General features: G+C 43.5%; 1 protein-coding gene across 1 annotated transcript in view; it reads left to right on the top strand.

Moving 5' to 3' along the window:
* PTPRJ (protein tyrosine phosphatase receptor type J) overlaps positions 1-12,317 on the top strand; it is a 76,341-nt gene extending 64,024 nt beyond the window's left edge. Inside the window, exons 15-25 of the mRNA XM_088666495.1 lie at positions 1,161-1,251; positions 2,683-2,724; positions 3,505-3,513; positions 4,356-4,443; positions 4,886-4,976; positions 5,647-5,720; positions 5,815-5,949; positions 7,530-7,649; positions 9,070-9,230; positions 10,949-11,084; positions 11,597-12,317. Of these exons, the coding sequence (XP_088522621.1) occupies positions 1,161-1,251; positions 2,683-2,724; positions 3,505-3,513; positions 4,356-4,443; positions 4,886-4,976; positions 5,647-5,720; positions 5,815-5,949; positions 7,530-7,649; positions 9,070-9,230; positions 10,949-11,084; positions 11,597-11,755 (1,106 nt within the window). The 3' untranslated portion in view covers positions 11,756-12,317. The remainder of the gene's footprint in view (positions 1-1,160; positions 1,252-2,682; positions 2,725-3,504; positions 3,514-4,355; positions 4,444-4,885; positions 4,977-5,646; positions 5,721-5,814; positions 5,950-7,529; positions 7,650-9,069; positions 9,231-10,948; positions 11,085-11,596) is intronic.
* The last annotated feature ends 8,123 nt before the right edge of the window (positions 12,318-20,440 follow it).

The following is a 20,440-nucleotide window of genomic DNA, read 5'->3' as shown; positions in this document are numbered from 1 at the left end:
GAAGACAGGCACCATCAGTTTTATATGGTAGGTTTATTAAAATTAGTAGTAGCAGAACTCCCAAGGTCTGTAAAATAAAATAAAATTTAGAAATCCAAACCCCATAGTGAGGACCAAGTATGCTTGGCAACTGTAGAATGCAAATGTACTATTGGGATTGCAGTGGAGCGCTGGGAGGAAAAAGGGGGGAGAGAATGGAGTGTCGGAGAATACTGAACAGAAAAATCCCGCAGTGCACCGTTTTTTCTTGTGAATCCCACTTAAACGTGGAATCCTGCATGCACCCAACAGCCTGACCTCCCTTACATCTGATGTCTTGCGTGAACCACTCACGGGATTGGGCATAAGGTCCTAGTACTAGCCATTGGGTGTTCTTTGTACTTGAGACTTTCATCCGCTTTGTGGCTTGTAGTTGAGTTGGATGAGCCCTGGAGCAGGCTCCAGTTCACCTTATGGGAATTTTCCAGTTGCCAGCTCATGGTCAGTGGGGGCAAAGCCGTAACCATAAGTCCTGGTTCAGAGGGCACGGTAAGAAGAACCTTGGAATAATAGAATTGTAGAGTTGGAAGGGACCGTGAGGGTCATCTAGTCCAACCCCCTGCAATGCAGGAATCTTTTGCCCAACATGGGGCTTGAACCCATGACCCTGAGGTTAAGAGTCTCGTGCTTTTACAGGCTGATCTATCTTGCCTTGGCTGAGCTCAGTGCAGCACCGCAGTTAAAAGGACTGAGGGAGGAGCAAAGCAGCTGTAAGCTCTTCTCTGGGAGCCCAAACAGTTGGCTTACTATGTCAACTGAACCAGGTCTGGTGCGTGTAACAGGGGTGAGACCTAAACTCTGATTTGTTCAGACACCACTGAATTGCACTGAACGACCCTTTGCTTCTTGAGAGTTCAGCTAGCAATGCCTGCTCATTTCAGCTTGTTTGGATAATGGGAGATTCAAATATCTTGCTGAATCGTTATCCTGCCCAATAATTTTACCCAGTAAAATCTCAGTGCTGAATAGAAACTCTGAGCTCCTGCCTAACTAGGGCAACAAAAGCTAGTGATTGCTGAGAGTATATAAGAAGGGCCCTTGTTAAAACCTTGCGGTTGTTATTTTTTTCGCCTTGTCGTTATGACTTGTAAAGGAGTTAAAATCGTTTGTTTCTTTTCCAGATGTCATCACAGGAGCTGTTGTCGGATGCATTCTGGCTGCTGCCGTTATTGCTGCAGGAGTTGGTTTTTTCATCTTCTGGAAAAACAGAAGGTATATTAGCTGCTGCATAATTCTTTACAAGGATGTAGTTGCACGTAACCCTTCATGATGCTGGTCTCTGCTGCTTCTCTTTCGCATACAGTGGTAACTCTACTTACAAATGTTTCTACTTACGAATGGCGCTCTGTCCGCCATCTTGGATGCGGTTTAGTTAGGATTTTTTCAACTTACGAATTTTTAGATGCATTCAAATTCGTAAGTAGAGGTACCACTATATTTGGAATGCTTGGGCTCTGTTTATACCATGCATTCAAACCATTTCCAGGCTGGCTGTCTTAGGAAGGTCAGGAGGCCTTGATTTTTATCATCGGGGTGCAATAACTCTGCAAGTAAGAAATAGGTAATTCTTAATGAACCAGCTTAGTTCAGATTCCCGCTTGGCAGGGGGTTGGACTGGATGGTCCTTGTGGTCTCTTCCAACTCTATGATTCTATGATTCTATGAAATATATAAATTCCTGCCAAACTGTGACTTGATAAGTCAGCAAAGGTTGGTCTTTAAAAATAATTAGGGTCGCTTTACCTCTTTTCTTAGTCTTTATTCTCTGAGTTCCCCTTGGCCACAGCTGACTATTCCAGGGATACCCACCTGATACAGTGCCCTTGAAGGGAGCTGACATGACATTTTATCAGAAGTCATGCCCTGCTGATACCATTTTTTTTCTCTTGGGAAGGCTCTGTGGGTGGATTATGTTCACTCTCAGTGCCTGATTGCCATAAAGGTGGTCTAGAAGAAATTCTTCCCTGATGAGATTGGGCTTGTCACCCTGGGTGGTAGTTTCTTTTTGGCCTTCATGTGCAGCTTGGGTGGTTTGCTTCCTCAAAGGCTCTGGATCTCTTGCTCTGCAGACTGCTCTTCATAGAATGCTGTGTAATCTGCAATCAGCAGCAGAGGAAGCCGCTCGGGCGCCTGGGGCAGCATACCCAGGGCAAGCCATCCATAGGGCCTCCAGAGTCTGCCTGCCTCCTCCCACTCAGCCGCCCTACAGCTGGAGGGGGGAGGCAGTGGGTGGACCGCTTTGGCAGCATCGAGGCTGCAGGCGCCCAAGCCACCGTGTCTCTCCCAGGAGAGACGCATGACTTGGGTGCACTGCAGGCCCCGCGGTGAGTGCCGCCTGGCATTTTTTCAACCCCCCTCATTGGTGACACCCGGGGCTGCCCACATCCACCGCACCCCCCTTCCTCTGCCCCTGTCTGCAATGTGTCAGTTCATCTTTGGGGAGAGCTGTGCCTTGCAGCGAATGGGTAGGGCCACATGGACTTTCCAATCCTATATCTGCTGCTTAATGGAAGGCATAGCTTGTGGCCTGATGTTGGCATTTTAGCCAAACCAGTAGTTGTGGAAAGCTTTGTATTTTTGATTTCAGTTTTTCCAAGAGTGAAAAATCCAACTAACCCTTTTTCAAAATCTACAATTCTACAGGAAAGGTGGAAAAAATAACCAGGTGCCATTTACCCAATTAGAGTAAGTTGACTATTACTATCTTCTCTTTAGAATATACTGAGGATCAATCAGAATTGGCTTTGTTTTAAAGTGGTGGGGGAGATAATACTTAAGAGTGCTTTAAAAGTATTTGGGGTCATTGAGGTCCTAATAATCTATGTTATTAAACTCTGTTATGATTAATTGGTGTAATAATGTGCCAGAATGCCTATGTAAAGATACTAAACAACATGCAAAGGCCTCCACTACAACCCTACCTTTCTTCCCTGGTGGTTAGGTGTGGAGTGCCCTGTTTCACCAGTATTAAATTCAACCTAGTTTCTATGGCTCTAAGATAGATTGTGCGTTGTGTGTGTGCGCACAGGGGAGTAGGGTTATACCTGTCCAGGTAGGGGCACAGCTGGGCCACCAGCCCAAGCTGATGGAAGGCACTCCAAGGCCATCTGAGCCTCAAGCAACAGCAAAGGATCCAGGAGTACCCCCAAGCTATGTTTAATAACTACTGGGTTGCTTTTTCTTGTCCTTCCGGATGAAGCAAGTTATGTGAGGAGTCAGGAGAAATAGATGCAACTAAATAATTGGAAATGGCAGAAGCATAGCTTAGACTATAAAGAAGATCAATTTTTAAAGCTATGCTTTTGCTCCAAAATTTAATTGGGCATTCTTGTATCACAGCAGGGAATTTGTAGTTTATGTAATACTAGATTCCAAGTATAATGTATAAAATTGCTCTGCTCAGTTAATAAAGACTGTAACTAATGTGTGCGATTTTTCTCTCTTCCTTTCCATCTTCCTCTGCAGACCGAGAAAGTAAGCAAATTATTTACTATACTCTAGATGAATAATAGAAATAGTGCTTGAATTAATGCCTCTCATTTGATTGCATTTTATTTCTGTTTAGCTTCTCAGAAAATGCTTAATGCTTTATTTCTTAAGCAAACGTGTTACGTTGTGTATTCTGCACGCTCAGCACTTCAGCTATGAAAATATGGATTTGGAATTTCTGGATTTCTGTTGTCTCTAATTCTCACCTTGTTGTACTCCAGCATGCCCTTGGTGTACAGGCCAGATAGTTGCCTGTGAAAATTCATGGCACAAATAAGTCGAGAGCGGCCAGCGGGCAAAGGTGGCAGCTTGCACCTTGCCTCCTGGCGGCAGCATCACTATCACTTGCCAGGGAAAAGAGGGTGGAGGCAACTGCAGGGTTTACAGTTTTACTGGACTGACTCTGCTGGGGCACCTGCACAATACTACTGACCTCTCCCCCCTACTTCCTAGTAAGCAGCAGCAATGCTGATGTTAGGAGGCCAGGTTGCACGCACAGCGACACCTCCACACCAGATATTCCTGAAATAAAACCTCTAGTCCCTACTGGGCTATGACCCTTTTCTATGTCAAGAGTCTGTGCTAGGCCCAAAAGAATAGATGGCATATATCAGGTACTGCCCCTATGAAAGTAACAGGGCAACTAAATGTCTGGGGTGGTCTGGGGACATTCCAGTGCTGCTGCTGCTGCTGCTGCCACCTTCAAAAGGCCATGTGTGCACTGCCACCTCTCCCTGGCAGCTGCTCCTGAAATTGAGTTTTTAGCAAAGTAAGGGTGTCGTAGATAATGTCGACTACTACAAGGTGGCTGTTTTTGTTTCTTTCAGATCAAAGTTATTTAAAGTGGAAGACTTTGAGTCTCATTTTAAGAAACAAAAAGCTGACTCAAACTGCGGATTTGCAGAAGAGTATGAGGTATGCATTTGAAATGTTCTTAGCTTTTTCTCTGTCGCCGTAATGTTTACATTCTTCCACAGAAGAGCTCAGCTACATAGCTCTCGTGTTGTAAGGGCAGGTAATAAATTAAATAATGACAACAATACACGCTTCCTCCTGCACAGCTGAAAGATTAAGGCCGTCCCGTCTTCACTGAACAGCTGAAAAAGGGAGGTGCAAATAGGGCTTGAGTCCCTGCGAAATCTGAAATTCATGTTTTGAGGTGGATTTCATTATTTAAAGAGCCAAAATTCAACTGTGAAAAAGCCATATGCAATGGGAAACAATAAGCAAACCTAACAATTAGGAATTGCCTTCCCCCAAAGTTCAGTACTGTTGGATGCCATATGACCAAGTGTTGAAGAACTATTTGCATGCCATGAGGTAAAATAATCCTAAATTCCTTCTCTATTTGCTGCAGGAGCTTAGGCCTGTTGGTACAAATCAGCCCAGATTTGCAGCTGAACTACAAGAGAACAAAGCAAAAAATAGATATAACAATGTCTTGCCATGTAAGTTCCTCAACCGTACTGCTACTAAAAACTGACCTGGCACCATCACTGTGCTAGAATCCCTTCTCCCCCTCCACCCCATCAGCAAAGATTAGGGGGCTAGGATCAGACTCTAAGGCTACTTTTAATCCTAATTACTACACCACCTATATTCTTTCATCTGGTTCATGGCGTTTTCCAAAGAATAAAAAGGTAAAGGAACCCCTGACCATTAGGTCCAGTCGTGACCGACTCTGGGGTTGTGGTGCTCATCTCACGTTATTGGCCAAGGGAGCCAGTGTACAGCTTCCAGGTCATGTGGCCAGCATGACAAAGCCGCTTCTGGCGAACCTGAGCAGCACACGGGAACACTGTTTACCTTCCTGCTGTAGTGGTACCTATTTATCTACTTGTACTTTGACGTGCTTTCGAACTGCTAGGTGGGCAGGAGCACGGACCGAGCAACGGGAGCTCAGCCCGTCGTGGGGATTCGAACTGCCGACCTTCTGATCGGCAAGCCCTAGGCTCTGTGGTTTAACCCACAGCACCACCTGCATTCCAAAGAATAGGTTCTCTTTATTTAGTGGCTTGACTCATGTGGTGTGAGCTGTGGAAAAAGGAAAATATATTGACACATCCTAATAATAATAATAATAATAATAATAATAATAATAATAATAATATTTTGCAGATGATATTTCTCGTGTCAGACTTCAGATCCAAAACCATCCAACCAATGATTACATTAATGCAAACTTTATGCCGGTAAGTATTCCCAGCCTATTAAAAAAACCAATAGTGTTTTAACGACAGATTTATAAATAAGAAAAGTGGTATTCAGACCATACTTTGATTGCAGGGTTACAACTCCAAGAAAGAGTTCATTGCTGCACAAGGCCCTTTGCCCAATACGGTGCAAGACTTCTGGCGCATGATCTGGGAGAAGAAAATTTATACCGTTGTTATGCTGACTAAATGTATTGAACAAGGCAGGGTGAGTTTTCGTTAAAGTTCCGAAACATGCTACAAAATGTTGCCATGCACCACAGCCGCCACAAATTTTGCAGCTCAATGATTCTAAAAAATTTAATTCAATGATTTTTTTTTTTTTAAACCTACCAGTTTAAGACCACAACCTGGGAAATTGGGAACTAAGACTGATGCCTTAACAGATGTACCCTGTGATCAGTAATAAAGTTGTTGAATCCAGATGCAGAGGATAAAGATGCCCCACATTGCCCTGGTTTTGTATTGCCCTAAGTTTTTTGTGTGGCACTACAGTAAACCGGAACGATAACTGCTTCTTATTCTGGATTTGGGACTGCAACAACATGAGCAACAGAAGAACATTCCTCGGCTACTGCCGTGCTTTGACTTCCACCCAGCAGGCATGCTGCAAGACCTCTGGGGTTGCTTTGAAGCCCGAGATGCTCAGTGGCGGTGGTCGTGGGAAGCAGGCTACCTAGGCAGTATGGTGCTGCCGTTGATACTAAGGGATAAGTGGAATGATGCAGCACTCTCTTACAGCCCAGCACTTCTTTTGCTCCTGATTTGTTTGATGTTTAGTGTTTTTAATATTCTGTTGGGAGCTGCCCAGAGTGGCCGGGGAAACCCAGCCAGAGGGGTGGGGTATAAATAAATTATTATTATTATTATTATTATTATTATTATTATTATTATTAAACCTGCCCAAAACCACTTTGCAACAGAAAAGACTTGTGAGCTAAGAACTGTGAGGTCACTTCTCTGATACTCTTATGCAAGTCCCTACGAGAACCTTTTTGACAGGAAAGGGGCACTGGCTTGCAAATGCATTGACATCTAAATAATCAAGTAACTCAACATCTGTACGCTCACCACCTCCACGCTTACAAGGTGCACTGTTTGTTGTTGCCTCTGTGAAATCTATGAAACGAGTGGAGTCTTTTCAAAGCTTACTTTGGCATTTAGCATGATTGGCACCCTCAGCAATTGCAACAGTGCTGGGCAACAAACTGGGCATGAATCACACCCCGAGGCATTGGTAGTAGAACCACTCCCACTCCTGTGGGAGCCAGTGTGGTGTAGTGGTTAAGAGCGGTAGACTTGTAATCTGGGGAACCGGGTTCGAATCTCCGCTCCTCCACATGCAGCTGCTGGGTGACCTTGGGCTAGTCACACTTCTCTGAAGTCTCTCAGCGCCATCCACCTCACAGGGTGTCTGTTGTGGGGGAGGAGGGGAAAGGAGAATGTTAGCCGCTTTGAGACTCCTTCGGGTAGTGATAAAGCGGGATATCAAATCCAAACTCTTCTTCTTCTTCCTGCTGTATCAGAGGATAGCCCCCACCTCTCACTGTTTGGCTCCACCTGCCAACACAAATGAGCAGCAAAGAGGCACAGGTTGATTTCTTTGGTAATACAGTAATTGCTTCTTAAGAAGGAGAACAATGGGGCCATATTTACTGATCTCAAACACTCTATCCCACCCACTCCCCATCTGGGCCTAAATCCAGTGTCCCCATCCCTTACTTTTCTTATATTCTTTTTACTTTTGTGGACCTATCATATAAGTTGACTTATAATTTATATTTCTAGACAAAATGTGAGGAATATTGGCCAAATAAACAATCCAAAAGCTATGGAGACATAACAGTAGCCATGACTTCAGAAATTGCCCTTCCAGAGTGGACAATAAGAGATTTCTCCATGGAAAAGGTGAGTTGTTTGCTCGCTCTCTATGTGTGTGTCTGTCTGTGTTGTGCTTATACTCTGGATTGATGATTTATCACTTAGGCTGCAATCCTATGGGGTCCCAGCAGCCATAGGGTATATCACATTTCCTTGTCAGAGACATCAGAGAGACAGGGTTCTGAGAACGAGTTCTGCTGTCTTATTTGTTCTCCTTGTCACTACAGAAACCTTTGGGCACTGATATGACTGAGGCATGGGTATGACTGCTTTTAGAAACTTCTGTTGGCCTTGTTATTCTGATAATTATTCTGATTGGGGGGGGACTAGATATGGGCAGCAGAGATTTTTCGCAGGAGAAACAAGGCTCTAGACCTACCTTTTCAATGTGATTTGTTGCCTGCTGTTAAACTTAATTATTTTAGGTTAATTTATACCTCATTTCAGATTTGGAACAGGCAATAAAACGAGTTCACAATAAAAGTGATTCTAACTCTGAATTTTAGAGATGGGCAGAATCCACTCCACTCAAGTTTGAAACTTTTCATAGAATCATAGAATTGTAGAGTAGGAATTTGAATGGATTAGGCAAGAAGACGTCTTCTGGGACCCTAAAAGTAAACATTGGATAATTGGGAAACATCATAATTGGGAAAATTGATAATTTTCCGATTAACGAGGCTCCTAAATCTCCTCATTCATCACTAGGAGCAAAGTAGAGCCTAGGAGTCTCTATATTTGACACACCTTTCCCATGTGAATAAGTTCTCTGAAAGCATGCTGTTCCCCCATAGTCATCCAGGGAGGTGTGTGTGGCAGGCCCAGTCTACCAAGAGGACCAAATTGGCCTAGAGGCCTTGTTGCTCCCCTAACAATATTTCACAGCTCTCAACCTCCAAATCTCCCCTCCCAAAAAAACCACCCAATCCCAAATTCTGTTGTGTGTGATTACTCCATCACTAGTGAAAATAGTCAAACTAGATATAAAAATTTCACTTCCCTGATTTATCCAAGCACTTTGAAAGCATCCAAAATGCACTCAGCTTGCAGCAATTCCAGAAGGTGTACTGAACCCAAAGCACTCAGAGGATAGAAATATGAGTTTGCTCAGGGAAATGGCTTTGACACTTGATGTGAGTCTCATACACTTTTAAACATTTGTTTCTTCCTCCCCTGACACTGTTTGCCCTGAGCAACTTGTCACTGTCTCTTCTTCCACAGCTGTCTTTGGGACCCAACCCTTCCACTGAGCTTTAACCTGCCTGCCCTTTTTTTCCGTTCCGCCAAGCCATTCTCATGGCTCACGTTTTCATGTGCCAGGTGCTACAGAATTGCCAGGAAGCAGCTTAAAGGCTTTTTTAAATATTATTATTCTTATGAAATACTTTGTGACATCATTCTTCTGAACCCTAACGACTACTCCTGTCCCTCTGTTTTCATTTCTAAGAGTGATTCATCTGAAAGTCACCCCATGCGACAGTTCCACTTCACAGCCTGGCCAGATCACGGTGTCCCAGAAACAACCAACCTCCTCATTAACTTCAGGCACTTAGTACAGGAATACATGAAGCAGAACCCTCCAAGTTCTCCTACCTTAGTGCACTGCAGGTACAAATATTACTTTCTGGAAGGGGAGGGGAGACTCCCAAGTCTAAGTGGTATCTATCCTATACTGTATACAGTTATGTTTGTGTGGAAGTGTAGGAGCTGGGGTGGGAATATTTCAATGCCACTGCTTATGTAACTATAAAGGCCAGGGATATGACCTCACAGGGCCTTAACACATGCAAAGTTGGGTATTCTTGTTTCTATTGCCATTCTAGTTTTCCATACAGTCACTGATTTTCAGGTGAACAATGGTAAAGGGTAAAGGTAAAGGACCCCTGGACGGTTAAGTCCAGTCAAAAGTGACTATGGGGTTGCAGCATTCATCTCGCTTTCAGGCCGAGGGAGCCAGCGTTTGTCCACAGACAGCTTTCCGGGTCATGTGGCCAGCATGACTAAACCACTTCTGGCAAAATGGAACACCATGATGAGTGCCAGAGTGAACGGAAATGCCATTTACCTTCCCGCCACAGTGGCCCCTATTTATCTACTTGCACTGGCGTGCTTTCAGATTGCTAGGTTGGCAGGAGCTGGGGCAGAGCAATGGGGTGGGGATTTGAACCACTGACCTTCTGATAGACAATCCCAAGAGGCTCAGTGGTTTAGACCACAGCACCACCTGTGTCCCATAGGTGAACAATGATAACAGCACCTGATTCTTCCAGACCATTTCCTGGGCACAATCTTAGCACTAGCAGGATGGATTTACCCCCACTCTTTGCATATTCAGAGTTACTTCATGTAGAGGCATCCATCTAAATGGAGTGAGGGCAGGAACCTGACCATTACTTTGCTTACTGCCTAGTTGTCTGAAAAGCAAGAGGCAAGGCCTCCTCAGTCTCTTTTTTAATTGATGTACACTGTAGACCTGTGGTCCTCCAGATGTTGCAGAACTACAGCTCTCCTTTCCCCTGGCTGTTGGCCTTGCTGGCTGGGTCTCATGGGAGTAGGAGCCCAACAACATCTGGAAAGACATAGGTTTCCCCATCCCTGCCTTAGACAAACAGACAGCTTTTGCAATGGGCTCCATCTCTTGGGACCATGGTGCCAAGTGGCCCTAGGGCCACTTGACAGGTAATTTCTCTACCTGTGCATCACTTCTATGGAGGAAAAGGTGTCCACCAAGAGTATTAAGAGCAGCAGAATAGGTTGTGTGTGTCTTTGTTTTTTCATTCACAGAAGGAAGATAATTATGCTGTGTTAAGTGTGTTAGCATTTGTCGCCCGGGGCAGTTGTGAGACTGCCCCAGGGCTAGGACAAAGCTTTGTGCACACGTGCCCGGCTACTATTGAGTCCGGTGGTGCAATCAAATGTGCGATTGTTCCCAGCATGAAGAACAACACACAAGCCATTGAATAAGGCAAAAGTACTTTATTGTGGCAAAATGCAGAGTCTGTCTCTGTTTGCCCAGCTCAGACATTCAGAGCTGTTTAGCATGGCTGCCTCTCTCTAGCATAGCAGGCAGCGAAGAGAAAGAACAAAGGAACAACAGTTCCACTTCAGGAACGATACAGTAGACGAACATCCTGTCTACGTCACATCCACTCTGTGGGAACAAAACACATACAGTCATATGATACACAGCAATCCTATGACTGCAGACGGGGAATGAATCTCCCAACAAAGTGATCCTTAAACTGAGATATAAGCAAGGATTTAGGGCTTAACTGAAGGCAAGCACAAAGCCATTAAACACATGCGCAATTATTATTTTCTTACAGTGCTGGTGTCGGAAGGACGGGGACATTCATTGCAATTGACCGTTTGATCCATCAAATGGAGATGGAGAACACTGTTGATGTGTACGGTGCTGTATATGAACTTCGAATGCATCGGTCTTTAATGGTGCAAACAGAGGTATGGGCAGGATGCTTTTCTGAGCACGTCAATCAATGACCTACACATGGCATAGCAAGTAATATTGTCACCAGCTTTCAGCATTGTTCCAGTTGATTTAATATTTCTTTTGATAACCTGGAGATGCAACTGCAGACATCAGACCTAAATTTCTGAACAATCAACTCTGCACCGTTATTTCAGTTTCTGTTCTTATTGCTCATATGGATACCTTGAGGGGCACTGCTGTTTATTTCTTTTGAATGCTGGGGAAAAAAGAAATGCCTTTCTTGCAGTCACTTCCTATATGGGCAGGAAGAGGCAGATGTTTTAAAACTGTGAGATTCCCCCCCCCCTTTTCTTTCATATAATGAAATGGCAATGGAGAAGCCCGAGATATTTGCAAGATGTATGGATGCATTGCAGTTGTTGACTGCAGTAATGGGCATAATCTCTCTTAAAAATGATTCATCATATGAAATCTATGCTACATATTCATTATTCATGTTATTGTTATTATTTCTCTCCTTTAGGACCAGTATGTCTTCCTAAACCAGTGTGTTTTGGACATTATCAAATCCCAGAAAGATAAGAAAACAGACCTTATCTATCAAAACACAAATGCCATGGCAATCTATGAGAACTTCACACCGTTGCCACATATTGGGAAGGCAAATGGCTACCATGCATAACTGCAAGGGAATGACAAGCCTTCTACTTCTGCCTTTTACATAAGTGAGGAAATATGCACTGTTTTGTATGTCTTTCTATACAGAGACTTTTTCCACTTTTTAAAAAAGAATAACTGAAGGTGTACACATTTTTTAAAATGCCAATAGGAACTGTAGTTTCTACAATAGTGTTAAAGGGAAAATACACTGTATTTTGCAGAAGAATTTGAAGAAGGTGAAGAAGCATCACATGATTGGTGTATTATCATTGATTAAATAACGGGATCCCTTTTTGAACTTCAGAAATAATAAATGACACAGATACTTAAAATCAGGTTTGAGAGTCACTGTTCCAGAGACGTTTGTATGTACATTGGCTTTTCGCCAACAGAAACCTACATGATCAGTGACTGCTCAAGTTCTTTTTGTTTTATTTAAAACGGGAACACAAAAATTAGCAAATGGGATATTTTATTATGTACTTGTGCCTTTTTCTAGCTGTTTTGCTATAGACAAAATGATCAGAGTCCTATATTTTTGTATTGAAATTCTCAGCTGAAATATAACATTTAAATAAGAGTAATATCAGTTCTCATTTGGAATAGCTTTGTTGATTCTTCCTTCATGGAGGTGGCAACCCTTTCTTTCTATTTTACTGCAGTCTGCAAAGACTTTTCCATAGAGGTAACTCACTTGATCGTGTGAGGACTGGAGCAATCGTGTGACGCCTTGGCTGCATAAAACTGTATTAAACTGTGGAAGGGAGCCTTCTTACGTGGTTTAGCTGAAACTTGTTTAGCTTCATATTCATGCCTGGAAATTAGTACTTCCCACTTCTAAAATATTTTAATATCAGTTGTAAGCATATTCACGCACTTTCAGTACTTTTCAGAACCCACTTGTCCCTTTGTTCCTGAAACTTCCTTTTCCTTGACCTCACTGTCCATAGCCCCATTTTCACTCACTGCCAATGGATCTGGTGAGCTGAAGGTGTCATATTAAGCACAAGTGAGAAGAAAGGTGGCTGAGGTCAGTGAGGGCAAAGTGAAGGAAAATGGTGAAGAAATGAAGTGGCAGCTGCCAGTGGAATAAAAGGACATCAAGCACGTAAAAATAATAATCGTGAGTCTTCAATATGAGTATCCCCCCCCCAATTAGTTTTGTGGAATATGCTAATTTCAAAGCAAATATTGAACATAGGAGATGTTTTGCTTAGCTTTTAATCATGTAAATACAAAGCCCATCAATGGGTTGTGGAAGCAGGAATGTTAAAGTACGCACTGGCTACATAAACACTTGACAGGGTGGACTGAGCTGCGTGGAGAGGCAGTTGTGTGTCGGCTCCACTAAATCTGCATTGCCACACAGGCCCTCAGGTATCACAACAGTTTCAGGAGAGCAGGGGTGCTGCCTTCAATGTGTGTAGATAGGAGGGAGGCAGCTCCTCCTCTGTGTAGTTACAACCCATCTCACTGGGAACTCATTGGGTGCCTGCTGTCTAGTTAGCAGTTAATCCAAATGTTGCGGTTATCACTTGATAGCTTATCTCCTCAGTTGGTCTTGAGGGATGGCCTTTAGTGGTGTCATTCAAGGAAGAGGAGGGCTATATCTCAATCTGAGCTTTAACTTGTTTTCTTTGTGTGTTGGTGTTGTAGTATGTGTCTTTGTCCGGGGGGGTGGGGGTGGAGGACCCACCCTATCCAGGTAAAAAAAAATTATGTTCTCGTATGTGATAAGGATTCATTTAAAAGTGCAATATTTGATTTACTGAATGAACGCTTGCCTCTATTTCCATAGAGTTTTACTCAGGTTCAGTATCTCTTCTTAGTTGTTCTGTGGTTTAATGTTCTTAAATGTGTCGTTTGTGGAAGACTGAAGAACTCCTATGGCAGAGTGATCCCAGGAAGGTCCATTGACTTTGCTCTGTTTCTATAAAAAGTAAATGGTTTCTAAAGATCTACTGATTCTTTCAGCTGCAGAATATGTTTTAGCCAGTTAAAACTGAGGTATATATTTTTAATTTTGTTGTATCAAAGATATATAATTGCTCTACCTTTTGGTTTGTTTGTTTGTTTGTAATATGCTGCTGTAGTTGTAACGGATACGATTAATGAAAATCGAAGGGTTCTCCATTAAATTAATTGTGTTGGTACACTGATGGTGAAATTATGAAGGTATTCTTAATGAAGGACTTGTGGCGTGGGAAGTGGGAGGGGTTGTGGTTCATTATTCTTTTAGTCAATGCGCTGGCAGCATTATCTCTTGAGTGTGTTATAGAGCTATATGTAAAGTATTGGAGCATTGTGGGCTCCACTCCTCAACTTTCTTTGGTGCAAAAACCCTTTGAATTGCATTGCGCTTGTGCAGAGCAGGCATTATGCTTGAGGGAATTAGGATGCTGAAGGGTATACAGTAGGCTGCACTCCATGGCTCTGGAGTACCGTATTAAAATTTTTGCCTGTGTGGCAAAATCTTTTGGAAACCAATAACTCAAAAATGGGGAAATGGTTGCTAATACAGTTCTTCTCCTACCCAAGTCTATGACTGGTGGCTCTTTATATCTATGCCTTAGGTAGAATGACATTTGGATGTTGGTGGTTGGACCAAATATATGCATATTTTCAAAAGGTTGAAAGAGGGGCCCCACTAAAATTTAGATTAATCTGTTTCATACATGCCACATTCCAATGCAGGGGTCTTCTACATAGTAGAAATGAAATCCTGCTTCATTTTGGGGGTGAGCCAATAAACCCTTGTTGTTGTCTCTGTAGACCATTATCCAGGAAGAGGTTTTGCACAAGATTTGTCTAATGTAATGAGCAAATGATCCTAATCATGCCATAATGGATGCTAGCAGTCTTTGTGCATCTTGACATGAATGCAGTTAGCATGCAAATAATTGCACTTGTGAACTCTCCTTACGAAATGGGGTCTCGGACCAAAACTGGCTTATTGGTTTGTTTGTTTTTTCTTTTTCTTTTTTCTTTTTACAAAGTGCATGTCTACCGTAGATGACTGCTGTGTTTGAAAAGTTACCAGAATGTATGTCTGTTTCCTGTTAAAATGCAGGTGAAACTCGGAAAATTAGAATATCGTCGAAAAATAATTACAATTACAACCAATAAAGGCTCGACATATCTTGCTTTGCATGTCATGCATCTATCTCATATATTGGTTTCACCTTTTCAGTTGCGTTACTGAAATAAATGCACTTTTCGACAATATTCTAATTTTCCGAGTTTCACCTGTGAATGGCATCCTTTCAAGGCAATGCAGATATTCTTAAGAATGATGAGGGGAATCTGGATTTGCCCTATCCTGTGGACAGAATGGACTGAGATCCAGTGCAGACTCCCACTGAAGGAAGTGAGGAGTGTTTTTCTACAAATACCTTTCCCCTGTACTTTTCAGTGACACCTTCCACACCGATCTGAAATGTCTCACAATCCTGCAGTGTAGTTGGGGTGGGGACGCAGAGGAGCTATAGAAGGACGAGAACCATCAAAAGTCATCTTTCCCCTTTCTTCAGCAGAATATCCTACAGGTAGAGTTCTGCTAATCAGGATCCAGCCCTACATGGCTAAAATTTGTACTGGTTGAAAACATTGGATCAATTAAAAGTTGCAGGATCACAGGCCCAGGGTTCAAAGGTAATTAAATTTTACATAGGCCCCACTCATTATGGGGGTGTAGGACTTGGGCAAAGAAAATGGGAGGGGAGCGTAGGAGCTGCATGCTCTTTGCCTCGATCAAAGGTGGTGTTACCCTCCAGATATTGCTGAATTACAGCTCCCATCAGCCCCTGCCAGGGATCATAAGCTGCAGTTCAGCAATGTCTGAAAGGCAACAGGTTTCCTCACCCCTGGCTTAGATTCTTTCCCTTACTTCCTTTCAGTTAATCCCTTGCAGCTCATTCTCCCTACCTCATGAAGATGTTGATGGATGCTACTAAAACAATGTAGCTCCTGCCCAGTGATAAGTTTATAGCGGGCATAGGCAAACTCGGCCCTCCAGATGTTTTGGGACTACAACTCCCATCATCCCTGACCACTGGTCCTGTTATCTAAGGATGATGGGAGTTGTAGTTCCAAAACATCTGGAGGGCCGAGTTTGCCTATGCCTGGTTTATAGGGTTTGGCCAGAGGCAGTCTGGCCTCCATTACTAGCTGCAATCAATGGGGCTGTCAGGGCAGGACTTTAGAGCTCAGGATGCAGCAGAATGAGCAGGGAGGCCCCCAAGAGTAGCAGTGTTGATTGCCGCATTTTCAGCATATTGCCATCTAAAGAGGGCTATAAAGTCCAGAGCCTAAAATTGCCTAACTATAACTGACTGCACATCATTTCCATAAGCCATCTGTGTGTGAGGGGTGTGTGCTGTTTTAGTTTATGCTGTAAGAACGTAGCCCTAAACATTTGCACTTGATTACCTGCCTGTAACGGGAACATAACACAATGGTCTGTGGATGTATTATGCTAGCCCATCCTAAGCATTTGTTTTGCTGACAGGCCTGATCTTCCTCTTAGTCAGAGGGTAGAAGCTCATTTGGGGCAGCAGTAAAAGGGCAGCTAACTTGTCAATTATTTGGCTTATTCTTTTTACCACTGTTGGGTTGTTATTTTTGCAGGTGGGGGTTCAGACACCAAAATGCCTTGGTCTGTCTCCTTTGCTGGCTGCAGAGATAGTCCAGCAGGGTACAAAAGTGGCTTGAATAGGAATAGTTTCTCACTAGTCTGCTTGTTATATAATTTCCTTTTGATCTATGCTTTGAAGTTGTAAAAACACCTCAGAGTGCAAAATTACGTTGCTTGGAGTGTTCAACTCATCCTTTTTTTTTTTAGCCTTAAAACTTGGGAGTAATAACCTATGGGTCAGGATTCAAAGGAAGGAGAGAACAGCTCATGCAGGCAAGAAGCTTGCTTGTTTGCTGCTTTCACCACTGCCAAAGACAGAAGTTGTCATTAAGTTTAAAAAGCAACTAGTGTCTTGGGCAGTGGAACCTGCTGTAATGCCCACATCAAGCAAAATCCCCCATGCATTCCCCTTCTTTGGATGCTTGCCAATCTCCCTGATTTTTATTTTATTTTTTATTTCCAGCGAGGCGTGATTTTAAAAAGGGAGTATTCTTTGTGCATCGGCTGTTGCTGTTATAATTGTGTGTTCAAATGATGTACAATGCTCAGTGTTTCATTCATTGTACAGATGTTTGCTGCATACTGTCCTCAATTTTAATTGTCTGATTGTTTTTTCAATGACATAAAAGTAACGAAATAAAACATTGACACAATATGTTTCAGTGTATGTTCTTCCTCTTTATCTCTTCCATTTATCTCATTCTAGGGCAGTTTCAAATATATTTTCCTGCGTATAAGACTACTTTTTATCCCAGGAAAATCTTCTCAAAAGTCAGGGGTCGCCTTATACGCCGGGTCGTATTTCTTATACGGCAAATATATCCCAAACTCTATATTTTAACTGGAAAAGTTGGGGGTCGTCTTATACGCCCAATCGTCTTATACGCCGGAAAATACGGGCACTTAAACAGTCTTTAAAAAATCTGTGCCCTCAGTGGGGGGGTGAGGGGGGGAAGCATACAAACACCCAAATGTTGTTCTATGGAGTGATGCATGTTCTTGCAAACTGCTTTATAAAGAAGAGGGAAGGCCCATTTGTGACACCGTTTTTACAAATCAAGCCGCTATGTTGTTTATCTGCATGTATTTTGATTGCTGAATAGATGTCTTTAGTTGTTTCATTTGCTGCTGCTTATTTGCACCCTGTCGCAAAGCATAGGAAGTGGTGGACCTTCAGATGGTTTTGGACTACAGCTCTCATCATTCCTGACCATTGGCCATCTCAGCTGGGAGCTGATGGGAGTTGGAGACCAACATCATCTGGAGGGCCACAGGTTCCCCACCTTTGCTTTAGCCCCACTAGAACTGCATGGTCCATTTGAAACCAAGTTCAAATGTCCAATATGCATAGCTAAACCAAAGGAATGCCACTAGGCATGATATTAATGAAAAGTACCAGCTATAGATATTCAAAGAGAAGTAGTTAGAGCACTAGCTGTCCATGATGGTGCAGTGATCAAGTCACCTGCTCAGTCCTAACGTTGCATTCCTAGTTGGGTCTTCTTCATCCCAAGGGACTCCTGTCCCACTTCTGCAGCAATCTACCCTGCTGCCATCCCCTCCCCCCATCTGCTGTCTAGCTACACAGCACTGAAGTGGTCTGTGTATAATTAGAATTAGAATAGAATAGTTAGGTGCTTAGAATTTTGAAGTGTCAGGCATAGCTCTAGTGGCTTTAGCCCAAACGTAGCAGAGTTTTGCTGCACAGTGCAGAAGCTAGTTGAGGTGGATATGACTAGTCGGCTAGACGCAGAATAACTATTTACAGGATTTATTAAAGGAAAATAAAACTAGCAGAGTTTCTGCATACAAAGCAAAGCAAAATAAATCCTTACTCTCTCTCTCTCTCTCTCCAACCATACGCAGCACTCCTACTCCTAACACCCACGAGAAACAACTGTGCTAGCATTCCTAGATAACAGAGTTCAGTGCTGGTCATTAACCAATGAGAGAGTTGTTACCAGGCCAGGCAGACCTTGGCTTTCTGCCAAGAGTAAATTGACACTGCCTTGAGTTAATTGTGTGAAGCAAGAATCTGTAAGTTTCCCATGAGAACCAATTATCAGAAACCGAACACTTCTGGCCCCAGATCTTCATAACCCTAACCCATGCAAACACAAGTAAAGCCAGGCCAGCTTCAACCAGCAGAAATGTGGTTAGCTCCCACTGTAATACATGGGTGTAGGACAATCAGCATTGCTACAGCCAACAGACACCTCTGCCGTCAGCTCACCTGTCTGCCTAAAGCTTCCTCTTCTTCCTCTTCCCCCATCTCCTGTACTGAAATTTTATTAGGTACTGTTGGCCACAGTTAATGGATTGTTCCAACAGCCAAAGGTGGGTTTGATCCACCTCTTATTTATGTGTTGTTTTATTCGGTTTCTGTAAACTGTAATCATCATGACCCAGTAAAACAACTGACTGGCAGACTAACCATTGGGTTTTCAGCAGCTAACCATCTTTGCAAGCGTGGAGACTTGTCAGCTACTGAGCGAGCTTCCTTTTCCACCTTGGGGCTGCCCCCTCCTTATCTCTGGAAGTTCAAAGATAGTCTGTCCACACTGCCTGGTCTCCTCTGCTGAGCAACATCAGCACCTGTGGAGGCAAGGAGAAGAAACTGATAAAGGAGTATTCCTGTCACGGGTGGAACTGATTAGAGTTTCCTCTTACTTTATCCACCTCACCAGAGGCAGGCAAGGTGAAAGGAATCCTTATCTTTAGGAAGCCGACTAATATTTCCTGTGTTTACCACCTTGCTGCCTCACCTACCTGTGCATGCAAGCACACACGCGTACACGCACGCACAGAAGAGAGGATAAGCAGTGCATGGATCCATTCCTGAATCTGCATATGGAAGAAATTGGTACAAGGCTAGATAGGCACCTCAGATGGCATGCATCTGTTCACAGGTGACACGAAAACCGCAGGAAAGTTGATGCGCCGTTCTAAAAAACACACTTCTGCAATATCATTGACACACTAAAGAAATTGTAAACAGGCACATTTAAAACTTCCCTTTTGCCATTCACATCATCAGCGGGAGAGAAGCTCAAAAGCATTCAAATGGCATGTGTAACATCCATCCTAAGTAGCCATTTCAGTGTGCAAATGATAAAGCCTAGATTCCAGCAGTCAAGCAATGAGCTAACAGCTCTGAATCTCATTCCCCAGTAGGAGTGCAGGCCTTGTAGTTGAGAAAAAAAGATGAGAATTGTATCACAGCTTCATTCATTCTGTTTTGCAATCAACACCTCTGTGACTTGAGCCTGTCTTGGAGAATCACAATGTTTGCCTTGGAAGCCTTTACCCCTAGTTCCAAATGGATGAGCCTGGTTGCTGGTAGTTAACTGGAGCCATGGGGAATATAAGGAAGCATGTGAATGCCTGCAGTGTGAGATTACGTTTTGCATGTAGCTTCCACTGGGAGGAATTCAACATAACGCTAGACAGATTGCACAAGCATCTTTGCTTGCCTGATGGAATGATCGCCCCTCTCCTTCCCCCAGTGCACTCTTCTGGGAGTTTTCCTGACCCCCAGAGCCAGTTTAGGAGGTATGGGGGTCACAGGAAGATAAGAGGGAGGAAAGCCGTATTGCACTACTGGAAGTTCTTCAGTGGACTTCTGCTGGTGGGACTAATTAGTTGAATCCAGCCCAATATAGCTATATCCTCATGCAATCTTATACTGTGCCCCCATAACCCATTGCCAGGGCCAGCCCACCCGTAAGACAAAGTGAGGTGACTGCCTTAGGTGGCAGGATCTATGGGGCAGCAGATCCAGCCGCCAAGGAATGCATCAACCACTGCAGCTGCCGAGATGTCAGCAACAGCTGTGGCACACTCAGAGGCTGGATCTGTCTCCTCTCAGCAAACAGGAGGCACTGCTCATCTCCTGCCACTTCTAGGGAGGAAATGGCAGAGACTGCCTTCTGGAGTCTTCTGGCATCTGCACTCTCCCAGCATTATTCAGAGTGGGCTGCTTCCCTGCCCTACCACCACAGCTTTTGATTCCCACTTCAAGGAGCAGGGATGAACTGAATTGGATTCCTCACTTGTTTCCAATGGAGATCTTCA

The sequence above is a fragment of the Zootoca vivipara genome, chromosome 1 (assembly GCF_965207765.1).
Source record: "Zootoca vivipara chromosome 1, rZooViv2.hap1.1, whole genome shotgun sequence".
Classification (NCBI taxonomy): Eukaryota; Metazoa; Chordata; class Lepidosauria; order Squamata; family Lacertidae; genus Zootoca; species Zootoca vivipara.
This window is presented reverse-complemented; position numbering and strand designations above follow the sequence as displayed.